Source organism: Ranitomeya imitator, chromosome 2 (genome assembly GCF_032444005.1).
Source record: "Ranitomeya imitator isolate aRanImi1 chromosome 2, aRanImi1.pri, whole genome shotgun sequence".
Taxonomy (NCBI): Eukaryota; Metazoa; Chordata; class Amphibia; order Anura; family Dendrobatidae; genus Ranitomeya; species Ranitomeya imitator.
The window spans coordinates 389031667-389047703 of record NC_091283.1 but is presented as its reverse complement, the minus strand read 5'-3'; the positions used below and the strand labels follow the sequence as shown (position 1 = coordinate 389047703).

Sequence of the window (16037 nt, the reverse complement as noted above, 5' to 3'; positions counted from 1 at the left end):
TTATCACTGGGTAGCGGGTGGAGGTTTCAGCATAGGGCTGAAACAGGAGTTAGGGTCAGGCCTGGCGGCCCAGACAAGCACACCATCAGTGTAAATTCTGGGAGAGGGACAGACAGGGTTTCCCTAGTCTGAGGGATATCGCAGGGGCCCGGGTAATCAGCTTTAGTCTATCCAATACCCCCGTGACATCAGCTTAGCGAGTGTGAGCGAGCTGAGTGTGACCTGAGTGTAGGTGTGAACGGCGGTAAGTGTGACTTGTGATTCAGTGACTTTGGATTCACGGAGTTTCCAAGGGAGGAATTATTGAATTGCTGTCTGTATCTTAATACTTTGCATTTGTTTTGTTTTTCTTGTTTGTGTTGGAGGGGAGGATAGTGCAAATATGGGGGTGGCGGTGGCATGGGGGTGGGATTGGAACAATTAATAATTTAAGAAAGAATAGAGGTGCAGAGAGATACATAAAGTGTATGTATACTAATGCCAGAAGCCTTGCCAACAAAATGGACGAATTAGAACTAATCTTGTTGGAGCATAATTATGACATGGTGGGGATATCTGAAACATGGCTGGATGAGAGCCATGACTGGGCTGTCAACTTACAGGGTTATAGTCTGTTCAGAAATGACCGAATTGATAAGCCAGGGGGAGGTGTGTGTCTATATGTAAAATTGTCCTTAAAACCCATCCGGCGTGATAATATAGGTGAATTTAATGAAAATGTAGAATCCCTGTGGGTGGAGATAAGGGGAGGGGGAAAAAATAATAAATTACTGATAGGGGTTTGTTATAAATCTCCAAAAATAATGGAAGCAACGGAGAATATCCTCGTAAAGCAAATAGATGAAGCTGCGACTCAAGGAGAAGTCATTATTATGGGGGACTTCAACTACCCTGAAATAGATTGGGGAACAGAAACTTGCAGTTCCAGCAAAGGTAATCGGTTTTTGTCAACTATGAGAGACAATTACCTTTCACAACTGGTTCAGGATCCAACAAGAAGGGGAGCACTGCTGTTGTGAATTCTGTGGCTGAATTCACTCCTGTGGTCACAAGTGGTACTGCAGCTTCTGAGCTTCCTCCCTCAGGTGTTCTGGTGAGCTCGTTAACTGCTTCATTACTTAACTCCGCCTGATGCTGCTATCCTTGCTCCTTGTCAATGTTTCAGTGTTGGATCTGAGCTTCTCCTGATTGTTCCTGTGACCTGCTGCTCTGTATAGCTAAGTGCTTTTTGCTTTTTTGTTGCTTTTTTTCTGTCCAGCTTGTCTTTTGTTTTGCTGGAAGCTCTGAGACGCAAAGGGTGTACCGCCGTGCCGTTAGTTCGGCACGGTGGGTTTTTTTTGCCCCCTTTGCGTGGTTTTGCTTTAGGGTTTTTTGTAGACTGCAAAGTTCGCTTTACTGTCCTCGCTCTGTCCTAGAATATCGGGCCCCACTTTGCTGAATCTATTTCATCCCTACGTTTTGTCTTTTCATCTTACTCACAGTCATTATATGTGGGGGGCTGCCTTTTCCTTTGGGGAATTTCTCTGGGGCAAGTCAGGCCTATTTTTCTATCTTCAGGCTAGCTAGTTTCTTAGGCTGTGCCGAGTTGCCTAGGTAGTTGTTAGGCGCAATCCACAGCCGCTTTTAGTTGTGTTTAGGATAGGATCAGGTGTGCAGTCTACAGAGTTTCCACGTCTCAGAGCTCGTTCTTGTATTTTTGGGTATTTGTCAGATCACTGTGTGCGCTCTGATCGCTAAGCACACTGTGTTTCTGGATTGCCTTCATAACACCTGTCATTAGCAAACATAACAGTACAAGGAGCCTAACTAATGATTCTCAATAGAGGGAAAGAAAAAGTTCTGACATCATTTTTTTTTTTTTTTCTGCTCTGTGTTCACTTTTTTTTTTCCCCTAGACATTTGGGTGATTCTGGACACAGGTGTGGACATGGATATTCAGGGTCTGTGCTCTTCAATGGATAATCTCGTTATAAATGTACAAAAAATTCAAGATACTATTGATCAGAAATCTATGTTAGAACCAAGAATTCCTATTCCTGATTTGTTTTTTGGAGATAGAACTAAGTTTCTAAGTTTCAAAAATAATTGTAAGCTATTTCTGGCCTTGAAACCTCATTCTTCTGGTAATCCTATTCAACAGGTTTTGATTATTATTTCTTTTTTGCGCGGCGACCCTCAAGACTGGGCATTTTCTCTTGCGCCAGGAGACCCTGCATTGAGTAGTGTCGATGCGTTTTTCCTGGCGCTCGGATTGCTGTACGATGAGCCTAATTCAGTGGATCAGGCTGAGAAAAATTTGCTGGCTTTGTGCCAGGGTCAGGATGATATAGAAGTATATTGTCAGAAATTTAGGAAATGGTCAGTACTCACTCAGTGGAATGAATCTGCGCTGGCAGCTTTGTTCAGAAAGGGTCTCTCTGAGGCTCTTAAGGATGTCATGGTGGGATTTCCTATGCCTGCTGGTTTGAATGAGTCTTTGTCTTTGGCCATTCAGATCGGTCGACGCTTGCGCGAGCGTAAATCTGTGCACCATTTGGCGGTACTGCCTGAGGTTAAACCTGAGCCTATGCAGTGCGATAGGACTATGACTAGAGTTGAACGGCAGGAATACAGACGTCTGAATGGTCTGTGTTTCTACTGTGGTGATTCCACTCATGCTATTTCTGATTGTCCTAAGCGCACTAGGCGGTCCGCTAGGTCTGCCGTCATTGGTACTGTACAGTCCAAATTCCTTCTGTCCATTACCTTGATATGCTCTTTGTCGTCGTTTTCTGTCATGGCGTTTGTGGATTCGGGCGCTGCCCTGAATCTGATGGATTTGGATTATGCTAAACGTTGTGGGTTTTTCTTGGAGCCTTTGCGGTGTCCTATTCCATTGAGAGGAATTGATGCTACACCTTTGGCCAAGAATAAACCTCAATACTGGGCCCAGCTGACCATGTGCATGGCTCCTGCACATCAGGAAGTTATTCGCTTTCTGGTGTTGCATAATCTGCATGATGTGGTCGTGTTGGGGTTGCCATGGCTACAAACCCATAATCCAGTATTGGATTGGAATTCCATGTCGGTATCCAGCTGGGGTTGTCAGGGGGTACATGGTGATGTTCCATTTTTGTCGATTTCGTCATCCACCCCTTCTGAGGTCCCAGAGTTCTTGTCTGATTATCAGGATGTATTTGAAGAGGCCAAGTCCGATGCTCTACCTCCGCATAGGGATTGTGATTGTGCTATCAATTTGATTCCTGGTAGTAAATTCCCTAAAGGTCGATTATTTAATTTATCCGTGCCCGAACACGCCGCTATGCGCAGTTATGTGAAGGAATCCCTGGAGAAGGGACATATTCGCCCATCGTCATCACCACTGGGAGCAGGGTTCTTCTTTGTAGCCAAGAAGGATGGTTCGCTGAGACCGTGTATTGATTACCGCCTTCTTAATAAGATCACTGTTAAATTTCAGTATCCCTTGCCATTGTTATCTGACTTGTTTGCTCGGATTAAGGGGGCTAGTTGGTTCACTAAGATAGATCTTCGTGGTGCGTATAATCTGGTGAGAATCAGGCAAGGAGATGAATGGAAAACTGCATTCAATACGCCCGAGGGTCATTTTGAGTATCTAGTGATGCCGTTCGGACTTGCCAATGCTCCATCTGTGTTTCAGTCTTTTATGCATGACATCTTCCGTGAGTATCTGGATAAATTCCTGATTGTTTACTTGGATGACATTTTGATCTTCTCAGATGATTGGGAGTCTCATGTGAAGCAGGTCAGAATGGTTTTTCAGGTCCTGCGTGCTAACTCTTTGTTTGTGAAGGAATCAAAGTGTCTCTTCGGTGTGCAGAAAGTTTCATTTTTGGGGTTCATCTTTACCCCTTCTACTATCGAGATGGATCCAGTTAAGGTCCAAGCCATCCAGGATTGGATTCAGCCGACATCTCTGAAAAGTCTGCAAAAGTTCCTGGGCTTTGCTAATTTTTATCGTCGCTTCATCTGTAATTTTTCTAGCATTGCCAAACCATTGACCGATTTGACCAAGAAGGGTGCTGATTTGGTTAATTGGTCTTCTGCTGCTGTGGAAGCTTTTCAGGAGTTGAAGCGTCGTTTTTGTTCTGCCCCTGTGTTGTGTCAGCCAGATGTTTCTCTTCCGTTCCAGGTCGAGGTTGATGCTTCTGAGATTGGAGCAGGGGCGGTTTTGTCACAGAGAGGTTCTGATTGCTCAGTGATGAAACCATGTGCTTTCTTTTCCAGGAAGTTTTCGCCCGCTGAGCGTAATTATGATGTGGGCAATCGAGAGTTGCTGGCCATGAAGTGGGCATTCGAGGAGTGGCGTCATTGGCTTGAAGGAGCTAAGCATCGCGTGGTGGTATTGACTGATCATAAGAACTTGACTTATCTCGAGTCTGCCAAGCGCTTGAATCCTAGACAGGCCCGTTGGTCGTTATTTTTTGCCCGCTTCGACTTTGTGATTTCGTACCTTCCGGGCTCTAAAAATGTGAAGGCGGATGCTCTGTCTAGGAGTTTTGTGCCCGACTCTCCGGGTTTATCTGAGCCAGCGGGTATCCTCAAGGAAGGAGTCATTGTGTCTGCCATCTCCCCTGATTTGCGGCGGGTGCTGCAAAAATTTCAGGCGAATAAACCTGATCGTTGTCCAGCAGAGAAACTGTTCGTCCCTGATAGGTGGACTAATAAACTTATCTCTGAACTTCATTGTTCGGTGTTGGCTGGTCATCCTGGAATCTTTGGTACCAGAGAGTTAGTGGCTAGATCCTTCTGGTGGCCATCTCTGTCACGGGATGTACGTACTTTTGTGCAGTCCTGTGGGATTTGTGCTAGGGCTAAGCCCTGCTGTTCTCGTGCCAGTGGGTTGCTTTTGCCCTTGCCGGTCCCAAAGAGGCCTTGGACACATATTTCGATGGATTTCATTTCTGACCTTCCCGTTTCTCAAAAGATGTCAGTCATTTGGGTGGTCTGTGATCGCTTTTCTAAAATGGTCCATCTGGTGCCCTTGGCTAAATTGCCTTCCTCCTCTGATTTGGTACCTTTGTTCTTTCAGCATGTGGTTCGGTTGCATGGCATTCCTGAGAATATTGTTTCTGACAGAGGTTCCCAGTTTGTTTCAAGGTTTTGGCGAGCCTTTTGTGGTAGGATGGGCATTGACCTATCCTTTTCCTCGGCTTTCCATCCTCAGACTAATGGCCAGACCGAACGAACCAATCAGACCTTGGAAACATCTGAGATGTTTTGTTTCTGCAGACCAGGATGATTGGGTGTCCTTTTTGCCGTTGGCTGAGTTCGCCCTTAATAATCGGGCCAGCTCGGCTACCTTGGTTTCTCCATTTTTTTGCAATTCTGGGTTCCATCCTCGTTTCTCTTCAGGACAGGTTGAGTCTTCGGACTGTCCTGGTGTGGATTCTGTGGTGGATAGGTTGCAGCAGATCTGGACTCAGGTAGTGGACAATTTGATCTTGTCCCAGGAGAAAGCTCAACTTTTCGCTAATCGCAGACGCCGTGTGGGTCCCCGACTTCGTGTTGGGGATCTGGTTTGGTTATCTTCTCGTCATATTCCTATGAAGGTTTCCTCTCCTAAATTTAAACCTCGTTTTATTGGTCCGTATAGGATTTCTGAGGTTCTCAATCCTGTGTCTTTTCGTTTGACCCTCCCAGACTCCTTTTCCATACATAATGTATTCCATAGGTCGTTGTTGCGGAGATACGTGGCACCTATGGTTCCATCTGTTGAGCCTCCTGCCCCGGTTTTGGTGGAGGGGGAATTGGAGTATATTGTGGAGAAGATTTTGGATTCTCGTGTTTCTAGACGGAAACTCCAGCATCTGGTTAAATGGAAGGGTTATGCTCAGGAAGATAATTCCTGGGTTTTTGCCTCTGATGTTCATGCTTCCGATCTTGTTCGTGTCTTTCATGCGGCTCATCCTGGTCGGCCTGGGGGCTCTGGTGAGGGTTCGGTGACCCCTCCTCAAGGGGGGGGTACTGTTGTGAATTCTGTGGCTGAATTCACTCCTGTGGTCACAAGTGGTACTGCAGCTTCTGAGCTTCCTCCCTCAGGTGTTCTGGTGAGCTCGTTAACTGCTTCATTACTTCACTCCGCCTGATGCTGCTATCCTTGCTCCTTGTCAATGTTTCAGTGTTGGATCTGAGCTTCTCCTGATTGTTCCTGTGACCTGCTGCTCTGTATAGCTAAGTGCTTTTTGCTTTTTTGTTGCTTTTTTTCTGTCCAGCTTGTCTTTTGTTTTGCTGGAAGCTCTGAGACGCAAAGGGTGTACCGCCGTGCCGTTAGTTCGGCACGGTGGGTTTTTTTTGCCCCCTTTGCGTGGTTTTGCTTTAGGGTTTTTTGTAGACTGCAAAGTTCGCTTTACTGTCCTCGCTCTGTCCTAGAATATCGGGCCCCACTTTGCTGAATCTATTTCATCCCTACGTTTTGTCTTTTCATCTTACTCACAGTCATTATATGTGGGGGGCTGCCTTTTCCTTTGGGGAATTTCTCTGAGGCAAGTCAGGCCTATTTTTCTATCTTCAGGCTGGCTAGTTTCTTAGGCTGTGCCGAGTTGCCTAGGTAGTTGTTAGGCGCAATCCACTGCCGCTTTTAGTTGTGTTTAGGATAGGATCAGGTGTGCAGTCTACAGAGTTTCCACGTCTCAGAGCTCGTTCTTGTATTTTTGGGTATTTGTCAGATCACTGTGTGCGCTCTGATCGCTAAGCACACTGTGTTTCTGGATTGCCTTCATAACACCTGTCATTAGCAAACATAACACACTGCTAGACCTAATATTAACCAACAGGCCAGACCGCATATCAAATATAAGGGTTGGGGGTCACTTGGGGAATAGTGATCACAAAATAATAAGTTTTCATGTATCCGTTAATAAGATGTGTAGTAGAGGGGTTACAAGGACACTAAACTTCAGGAGGGCAAATTTCCAACGGATGAGGATCTTGGTGCAATTAACTGGGACAATATCCTGAGACATAAAAATACACAAAGAAAATGGGAGACATTTATTAGCATCCTGGATAGGACCTGTGCACAGCATATACCGTATGGGAATAAACATACTAGAAATAGGAGGAAACCAATATGGCTAAATAGAGCTGTAAGGGGCGCAATAAGTGACAAAAAGAAAGCATTTAGAGAATTAAAGGAAGTAGGTAGTGATGAGGCATTAAATAAATACAGAAAATTAAATAAATTCTGTAAAAAGCAAATCAAAGCAGCAAAGATTGAGACAGACTCGTTGCCAGAGTGTACAAATAATCCCAAAATATTCTTTAACTACATAAATAGTAAGAAACTAAAAAATTATCGTGTTGGCCCCCTTAAAAATAGTCTGGGTGAAATGGTGGATGATGATGAGGAAAAAGCCAATATGCTAAATGACTTTTTTTCATCAGTATTTACACAAGAAAATCCCATGGCAGACAAAATGACGAGTGATAAAAATTCCCCATTAAATATCACCTATTTAACCCAGCAGGAAGTACGGCGGCATCTAAAAATCACTAAAATTGACATCTCCGGGCCCGGATGGGATACACCCCCGAGTACTGCAGGAATTAAGTACAGTCATTGATAGACCATTATTTTTAATCTTTAAAGACTCCATAATGACAGGGTCTGTACCACAGGACTGGCGTATAGCAAATGTGGTGCCAATATTCAAAAAGGGGACAAAAACTGAACTCGGTAATTATAGACCAGTAAGCTTAACCTCTACTGTGGGTAAAATCCTGGAGGGCATTCTAAGGGATGCTATACTGGAGTATCTGAAGAGGAAGAACCTCATGACCCAGTAACAGCACGGATTTACTAGGGACCGTTCATGTCAGACTAATCTGATCAGCTTCTATGAAGAGGTACGTTCCGGACTGGACCAAGGGAACCCAATGGACGTAGTGTATATGGATTTTTCAAAAGCTTTTGATACGGTGCCACACAAAAGGTTGATACATAAAATGAGAATAATGGGGATAGGGGAAAATATGTGCAAGTGGGTTGAGAGCTGGCTCAGGGATAGGAAACAAAGGGTGGTTATTAATGGAGCACACTCGGACTGGGTAGCGGTTGGCAGTGGGGTACCACAGGGGTCAGTACTGGGCCCTCTTTTTAACATGTTTATTAATGACCTTGTAGGGGTCATTCAGAGCAGAATTTCAATATTTGCAGATGACACTAAACTCTGCAGGGTAATCAATACAGAGGAGGACAATTTTATATTACAGGATGATTTATGTAAACTAGAAGCTTGGGCTGATAAATGGCAAATGAGTTTTAATGGGGATAAATATAAGGTCATGCACTTGGGTAGAAGTAATAAGATGTATAACGATGTGCTTAATTCTAAAACTCTGGGCAAAACAGTCAATGAAAAAGACCTGGGTTTATGGGTGGATGACAAACTCACATTTACTGGCCAGTGTCAGGCAGCTGCTACAAAGGCAAATAAAATAATGGGATGCATTAAAAGAGGCATAGATGCTCATGAGGAGAACATAATTTTACCTCTATACAAGTCACTAGTTCGACCACACTTAGAATACTGTGCACAGTTCTGGTCTCCGGTGTGTAAGAAAGACATAGCTGAACTAGAGCGGGTGCAGAGAAGAGCGACCAAGGTTATTAGAGGACTGGGGGGTTTGCAATACCGAGATAGGTTTTTACACTTGGGGCTATTTAGCTTGGAAAAACGAAGACTAAGGGGTGATGTTATTTTAATGTATAAATATATGAGGGGACAGTACAAAGACCTTTCTGATGATCTTTTTCATCATAGACCTGAGACAGGGACAAGGAGGCATCCTCTTCGTCTGGAGGAAAGAAGGTTTAAGCATAATAACAGACGCGGGTTCTTTACTGTAAGAGCAGTGAGACTATTATTATTTATTATTTATTGTTATAGCGCCATTTATTCCATGGCGCTTTACATGTGAGAAGGGGTATACATAATAAAAACAAGTACAATAATCTTAAACAATACAAGTCATAACTGGTACAGGAGGAGTGAGGACCCTGCCCGCGAAGGCTCACAATCTACAAGACTATGGAACTCTCTGCTGTATGATGTTGTAATGAGTGATTCATTAATTAAATTTAAGAGGGGACTGGATACCTTTTTTGAAAAGTATAATGTTACAGGGTATATATACTAGATTCCTTGATAGGGCGTTGATCCAGGGAACTAGTCTGATTGCCGTATGTGGAGTCGGGAAGGAATTTTTTTCCCCAATGTGGAGCTTACTATTTGCCACATGGGATTTTTGCCTTCCTCTGGATCAACATGTTAGGGCATGTTAGGTTAGGCTATGGGTTGAACTAGATGGACTTAGTCTTCCTTCAACCTTAATAACTATGTTACTATGTTATATAAGAGACCCCATTGTTTACAAACTAGACCTCTATGATTTCATCTAGGCGTGCAGTGATCATATTGACACCACAGGTGAGTTAGAGAATTTTATACCATTGGGCAATAAAGAAAAAACAAATTTTTACCATCAAAATTTTGTTTTGGCCCCAGATTTTACATTTTCCCACGGGCAAATAGGTAAAAATGGCACCAAAATTTGTCCCGCAATTTCTGCTGAATGTAGAAACACCGCAAATGTAGTTGTACTCTACTGCTTAGCCATATGGTGAGACTCGGAAGTGACGGAGCGGCGCACCGCTCCTGGCACTGATAGCCGAATGTCAGCTGCAAAAATCAGCTGACATCCCGCTGCGATTGCTGGCGCACAGCCTCCTGAGCACTTGTGGTCGCCATGATGTACATGTACTGCATTGGTTGTGAAGTCCTTTCCGATCATGATGTACATGTACTGCAAATGTCAGGAGGGGTTAAGGTGGTTTGCTCATTTAAATATCTAGATATAATACCCCCAACCTACTGTCTCCTTCCCCATAATCCTGTAGAATGTAAAGGTACCGTCACACTAGACGATATCGCTAGCGATCCGGGACGTTGCAGCGTCCTCGCTAGCGATATCGTCCAGTGTGACAGGCAGCAGCGATCAGGCCCCTGCTGTGCTGTCGCTGGTCGGGGAAGAAAGTCCAGAACTTTGTTTCGTCGCTGGACTCCCCGTAGACATCGCTGAATCGGCGTGTGTGACACCGATTCAGCGATGTCTTCGCTGGTAACCAGGGTAAACATCGGGTTACTAAGCGCAGGGCCGCGCTTAGTAACCCGATGTTTACCCTGGTTACCATCGTTAAAGTAAAAAAACAATCGCTACATACTTGCCTACCGCTGTCTGTCCTCGGCGCTCTGCTTCTCTGGTCTGGCTGTGAGCACAGCGGCCGGAAAGCAGAGCGGTGACGTCACCGCTCTGCTTTCTGGCTGCCCGGCGCTCACAGCCAGACCAGAGAAGCAGAGCGCCGAGGACAGACAGCGGTAGGTAAGTATGTAGCGTTTGTTTTTTTACTTTTAGGATGGTAACCAGGGTAAACATCGGGTTACTAAGCGCGGCCCTGCGCTTAGTAACCCGATGTTTACCCTGGTTACCGGGGACCTCGGGATCGTTGGTCGCTGGAGAGCTGTCTGTGTGACAGCTCTCCAGCGACCAAACAGCGACGCTGCAGTGATCCGGATCGTTGTCGGTATCGCTGCAGCGTCGCTTAGTGTGACGGTACCTTAAGCCCGCAAGGGCAATGTTTTCCCCCCCCTGTATCAGTCCGTCATTGTTTGTTTGTTTACTGTAAGTGATATCTGTAATTTGTATGTAACCCCTTCTCATGTACAGCACCATGGAATCAATGGTGCTATATAAATAATAATAATAATATAATACTACAAAGTATGAGTCCTTAAATATTGATCCCATCTTGATTACATTTCAGACTAAAATAACGGCCTGGTGTAAACTGCCTCTGTCGTCGATAGGAAGTGCCAACGTAATTAAAATGGTCCTCATGCCACAGTTACTTTCTTACTTCACAATGCACCAACAGTGCTTCCCCTATGATTTTTTTTTTTGACAAAGTAACCCGTATTACCAGGGACATGAACACCCCAAGAATAAAACTTGAGATCCTGCAGAGACCGAAGGCTATGTGCACATGATGCGGATTTTGCTGCGGATCCGCAGCTGTTTCCCATGAGTTTGCATTACAATGTAAACCTATGGGAAACCGAAAACGCTGTGCCCATGCTGTGGAAAAAAACGCGCGGAAACGCTGCGGTTTACATTCTGCAGCATGTCTCTTCTTTCTGTGGATTCCGCAGCGGTTTTACACCTGCTCCAATAGAAAACCGCAGGTGTAAAACCGCAGTGAAATCCGCACAAAAACCGAGGTAAATCCGCGATAAATCTGCAGCAAAAACGCAGCGTTTTTGCCCTGCAGATTTATCAAATCTCCTGCAGAAAAATCCGCACTGGACCATTCTACGTGTGCACATACCCTTAAGAGGATGCGGTCTGTATGTTCGAGACCCCCTGATGTATTTTTTGCTCCACACAATTGCAGCATCTGAGGGGGTGGAATAGCCATGGAGCGTACGTCCTCCTTCTCTAGAAAGATTAGACACATGCTGGGCGTAAGGAATTTGGCGGAGGCTTTGGAGGGAGGAGTGTTTTGAAATTATAATCACTTGGGTATAACAATTTGAGGGATACACAAAATATGGAATAAAGTTAAAGAGACGATGGTCATAACAGGTTACTTAAAATATTTCCCTATCCGGATCAACTCAGATTGTCCATAATTTGGTAAATCGGAAGGTTTTGAGAAGTGTCAGGAAAAGATGCTCACCAGGATCACACAACTTATTAAAGACAACATATTTAAGATCTTTCTGGAATTTCTGAAAGAGCTGGGATTCCCAAGTAAGGCTAAGTGCACACGTTGCAGAATTGCTGTGGAAATTTTCGCGGCAATTCCGCAACTCCTGCCGCGGGTATATCGCATGCGGAATTGGCATGTATATTCCCGCTAAACACTAGCGTTTTGCAAGCTTTTTAGCTTGCAAAATGCTAGCGTTTTGCAAGCGATCTGTAGCATTCCTTGGAAAACTGATTGACAGGTTGGTCACACTTGTCAAACAGTGTTTGACAAGTGTGACCAACTTTTTACTATTGATGCTGCCTATGCAGCATCAATAGTAAAAAGATAGAAAGTTAAAAATAAAAAATCATAATATTCTCACCTTCCGCCATCCCAGGCAGCCGCGATGCTCCGGTCCCAATAATGCATTGCGGTCTTGCGAGACTGCTACGTCATCACAGGTAATTTTTGCAATGCAATATTTGGAACGGAAGCATCGCAAGGAGCTGGACGGCTGCCTGTGACGCCGGAAGGTGAGAATATTACTATTTCTTTATTTTAATTCTTTATTTTTTAACAATTATATGGTTCCCAGGGCCTGGAGGAGAGTCTACTCTCCTCCACCCCGGGTACCAACCGCACATGATCCGCTTACTTCCCGCATAGTGGGCATAGCCACATATGGAAAGTAAGCGGATCAATGCATTCCTATGTGTGCGGAATCCCTGCGCTTCCGCAGAAAGAATGAGCATGCTGCATTCTTTTCTGGAATGCGATTCAGTCACGGAAAAAAATGCAACGTGCACAAAAATTGCAGATTGCATTCTAATAAGAAGATGCTTAATGTATGCGTTTTTTTTCGCAGTTTTATCACGTTTTTATAGCAAAAAAACGTGAAAAATCCTGAACGTGTGCACACAGCCTAAAGGATTTTACAAATATTTGCAGTTAAGACATGCTTACACATCTGCAAACTAGACAATTCCCTCTTTCAAAATAGGGAAGCGGCTTTCTTGGACACTGTGGTGGGGAAGGGATCGACCAGAGGGGTAATTTCAGTTCACTACAAGTGCCTTATGGAACAGATCCTTAAGAAAAAAAAGTATTAATCTCAAAACTAAGGATGTGGGCCATATTAGTGAGGGTATATGGGACGATATTTTATAGTCAATGCCTCTAGTATCAATAAGTGAAGCCCAGAGACTTTCACAACATTGCCTGATTCATAGGGTGTATAACACCCCCTCACGCCTACATACCTTTGATTATAAAGGTGTATATACTATATACTCTTTCACAGTAAACGTATAGCCCAATAACCTGCCTAGTTGTAATAGTAGCCATTGCCTCATTTATCATTTTCCAGTCAATTGTGGGATTAGTAGTGTTGGTTCTTGACAAATTAGTGGCAGCGATGGGATCTCTTCGTGGTCTCACTGACAAATTGGTGAGATGCGGAGTGCTTGTCCTGACACTTTGACTTGGGTACTTGACCAGCCTCCTCCAATGTGCTTTGCTCTGTGCAATAGTTATTGTATCTGTCAGAGAATGTATGAGATTAAATCGCCTAGGAAAATAGATCACAGATCTTTTTTATGAGTCTCCTCTGAACATGTAACTGGAACCGATTTCATGACAGACACGGTGAAACATGAACCGAGAAGATGGCTATAATAGAAGTGAACATTTGTAAGGACATAACCTGATGGCATAACACTTTAATCTGAGTCCCTCTTTGTGGTTTGTCTCTGTCAATAATTGAATTGTATTGCAGTTTGCATGGAAATAATGTAAAGTATATGATAATATAAATAGTAATATAATTCCAGTGCAATATTACTGAAAAATAATAAAATCATTTTTCTTTTTGGCAGATAACTGCACCAAGAGCGCAGAGGGATGTATGATATTTTCAGATTTTCCAGCAAATAATCTTGGTATTTTATCAGATACTTGTGAAGAGCATGACATTGTATCAGATACATCCCAGAACCTTCTCAGAAAAAATCTGTCATCTGATCCTCATCAACGGTTCCTTTTTTCTGCTTCTTCAAAAACAAATATGCTAAACAAAAGTCACAGAATGGATGTTGAACATGAAATAGCTGACAGAAGGAAGAAAACCTTTCCATGTTCAGAATGTGAGAAATGTTTCAATACTAAATCAAGGCTTGTTGCACATCAGAGAACTCACACAGGGGAAAAGCCTTTTTTATGTTCAGAATGTGGGAAATGTTATTATTGGAAATATTCTCTTGACAAACATCAAAGAATTCACCGAGGCGATAATCAATTCTTATGCTCAGAATGTGGGAAATGTTTCACTACTAAATCATATCTTGTCGCACATCATAGACTTCACACAGGAGAGAAGCCATATTCATGTTCAGAATGTGGGAAATGTTTTAATTGGAAAACACGTCTTGTTACACATCAGAGAATTCACACAGGGGAGAAGCCTTTTTTATGTTCAGAATGTGGGAAATGTTATTATTCAAAATATTCTCTTGTTAAACATCAGAGAACTCACAGAGGGGATAAGAAATTTTCTTGCTCAGAATGTGGGAAATGTTTTACCCAAAAAGTAAATCTTATTAGACATCATAAAATTCACACACGAGATAAGCAATTTTCATGTTCAGAATGTGGGAAATGTTTTAAAGATAAAACAAGTCTTGTTATACATCAGCTAAGTCACACAGACAACAAGACATTTCCATGCTACGAATGTGGGAAATTGTTAAAAAAAAAATCAGCTTTAATTAGGCATCTGAGAAATCACATAGGGGAGAAGCCATTTTCATGTTCAGAATGTGGGAAATGTTTTAACCAAAAAGCACGTCTTAATAGACATCAGATAATTCACACAGAGGAGAAGCCTTTTTCATGTTCAGAATGTAGGAAATGTTTTAATCAAAAACATGTTCTTATTAGACATCAGAAAATTCACACAGGAGAGAAGCCTTTTCCATGTTCAGAATGTGGGAAATGTTTTAACCACAAACATGTTCTTATTAGACATCAGAAAATTCACACAGGGGAGAAGCCATTTTCATGTTCAGAATGTGGGAAATGTTTTACACAGAAATCAAGTCTTGTTAAACATCAGATAAGTCACACAGACAACAAGACGTTTTCATGCTCCGAATGTGGGAAATTTTTTAAACGAAAATCTGTTTTAATTAGGCATTTGAGAATTCACACAGGTCAGAAACCATTTTCATGTTTAGAATGTGGGAAAAGTTACGATACTAAATCAAGACTTGTTATACATCAGAGAGCTCACACAGGGGAGAAACCATTTTCATGTTCAGATTGTGGGAAATGTTTTACACAGAAATCAAGTCTTGATGAGCATCAGATAAGTCACTCAGACAACAAGACATTTTCATGCTCCGAATGTGGGAAAATTTTTAACCGAAAATCCGTTTTAATTAGGCATTTGAGAATTCACACAGGTCAGAAACCATTTTCATGTTCAGAATGTGGGAAAGGTTACGATACTAAATCAAGACTTGTTATACATCTGAGAGCTCACACAGTGGAGAAGCCATTTTCGTGTTCAATTTGTGGGAAATGTTTTAATTGGAAAAAAAATCTTGCTACACATCAGAAAATGCACACAAAAAGTAGCTTTTTTCCTTATTTGTCTTATTGACAAAACGTAAAAGAAAATATACAAGTCAGATTCAAGTTTCCAAAAGAAAGCGAAAACACCATTGACCATTTGTTTTTGAAAACTAATTGGTATCTAAATAATACGCATATAGAGTTATATATCTACAACGTGTAATATATTTTACTTTTACATTACAACTGCAGCTTTAAAAGGTTGTCGAGTGATGCTTTTTTCCATCCTGTTTGACACTGATAATGGAGAGATGCTGCTATATATGAGCTGCTAAGGTATTTGTTCAGTGATCAGCTTGTCTCATCCAATTAAGAGTGACCTTATAATTTGATGTGATCAAGGGCGATCATAGCAATTAAGGGGTCCCAAATTAAGTCTGAATTGGAAACTCTTTCAAACTTCTCACCCTCAAACAAAATGATTTATCATAGTCTGCCCTACATCATAGTATGATTACCTTCCTCGGTTATTCCTCTCCTTGCAGACAAGTGCACAGACACAATATTAATAATAAAAAAATAAGCTAGCCATGTTCCTATGTGCTGCCAGGACCTGGACAAGATATCTTGGTGCTCTAGGCAGACGATGCAAATGCTGCCCCCTACCACCCAAGCAAAGGAATGGGTCAGAGACTAAAGT

General features: G+C 42.8%; 1 protein-coding gene across 4 annotated transcripts in view; it reads left to right on the top strand.

Annotated features, from left to right (window-relative positions):
• Positions 1–15597, top strand: part of LOC138664133 (zinc finger protein 665-like) — a 104998-nt gene extending 89401 nt beyond the window's left edge. For all 4 annotated transcript variants that reach the window (XM_069750570.1, XM_069750571.1, XM_069750569.1 and 1 more), the window contains one exon: positions 13642–15597. In XM_069750570.1, coding sequence (XP_069606671.1) covers positions 13642–15425 — 1784 coding nt within the window. In that variant the 3' untranslated portion in view covers positions 15426–15597. The remainder of the gene's footprint in view (positions 1–13641) is intronic.
• The last annotated feature ends 440 nt before the right edge of the window (positions 15598–16037 follow it).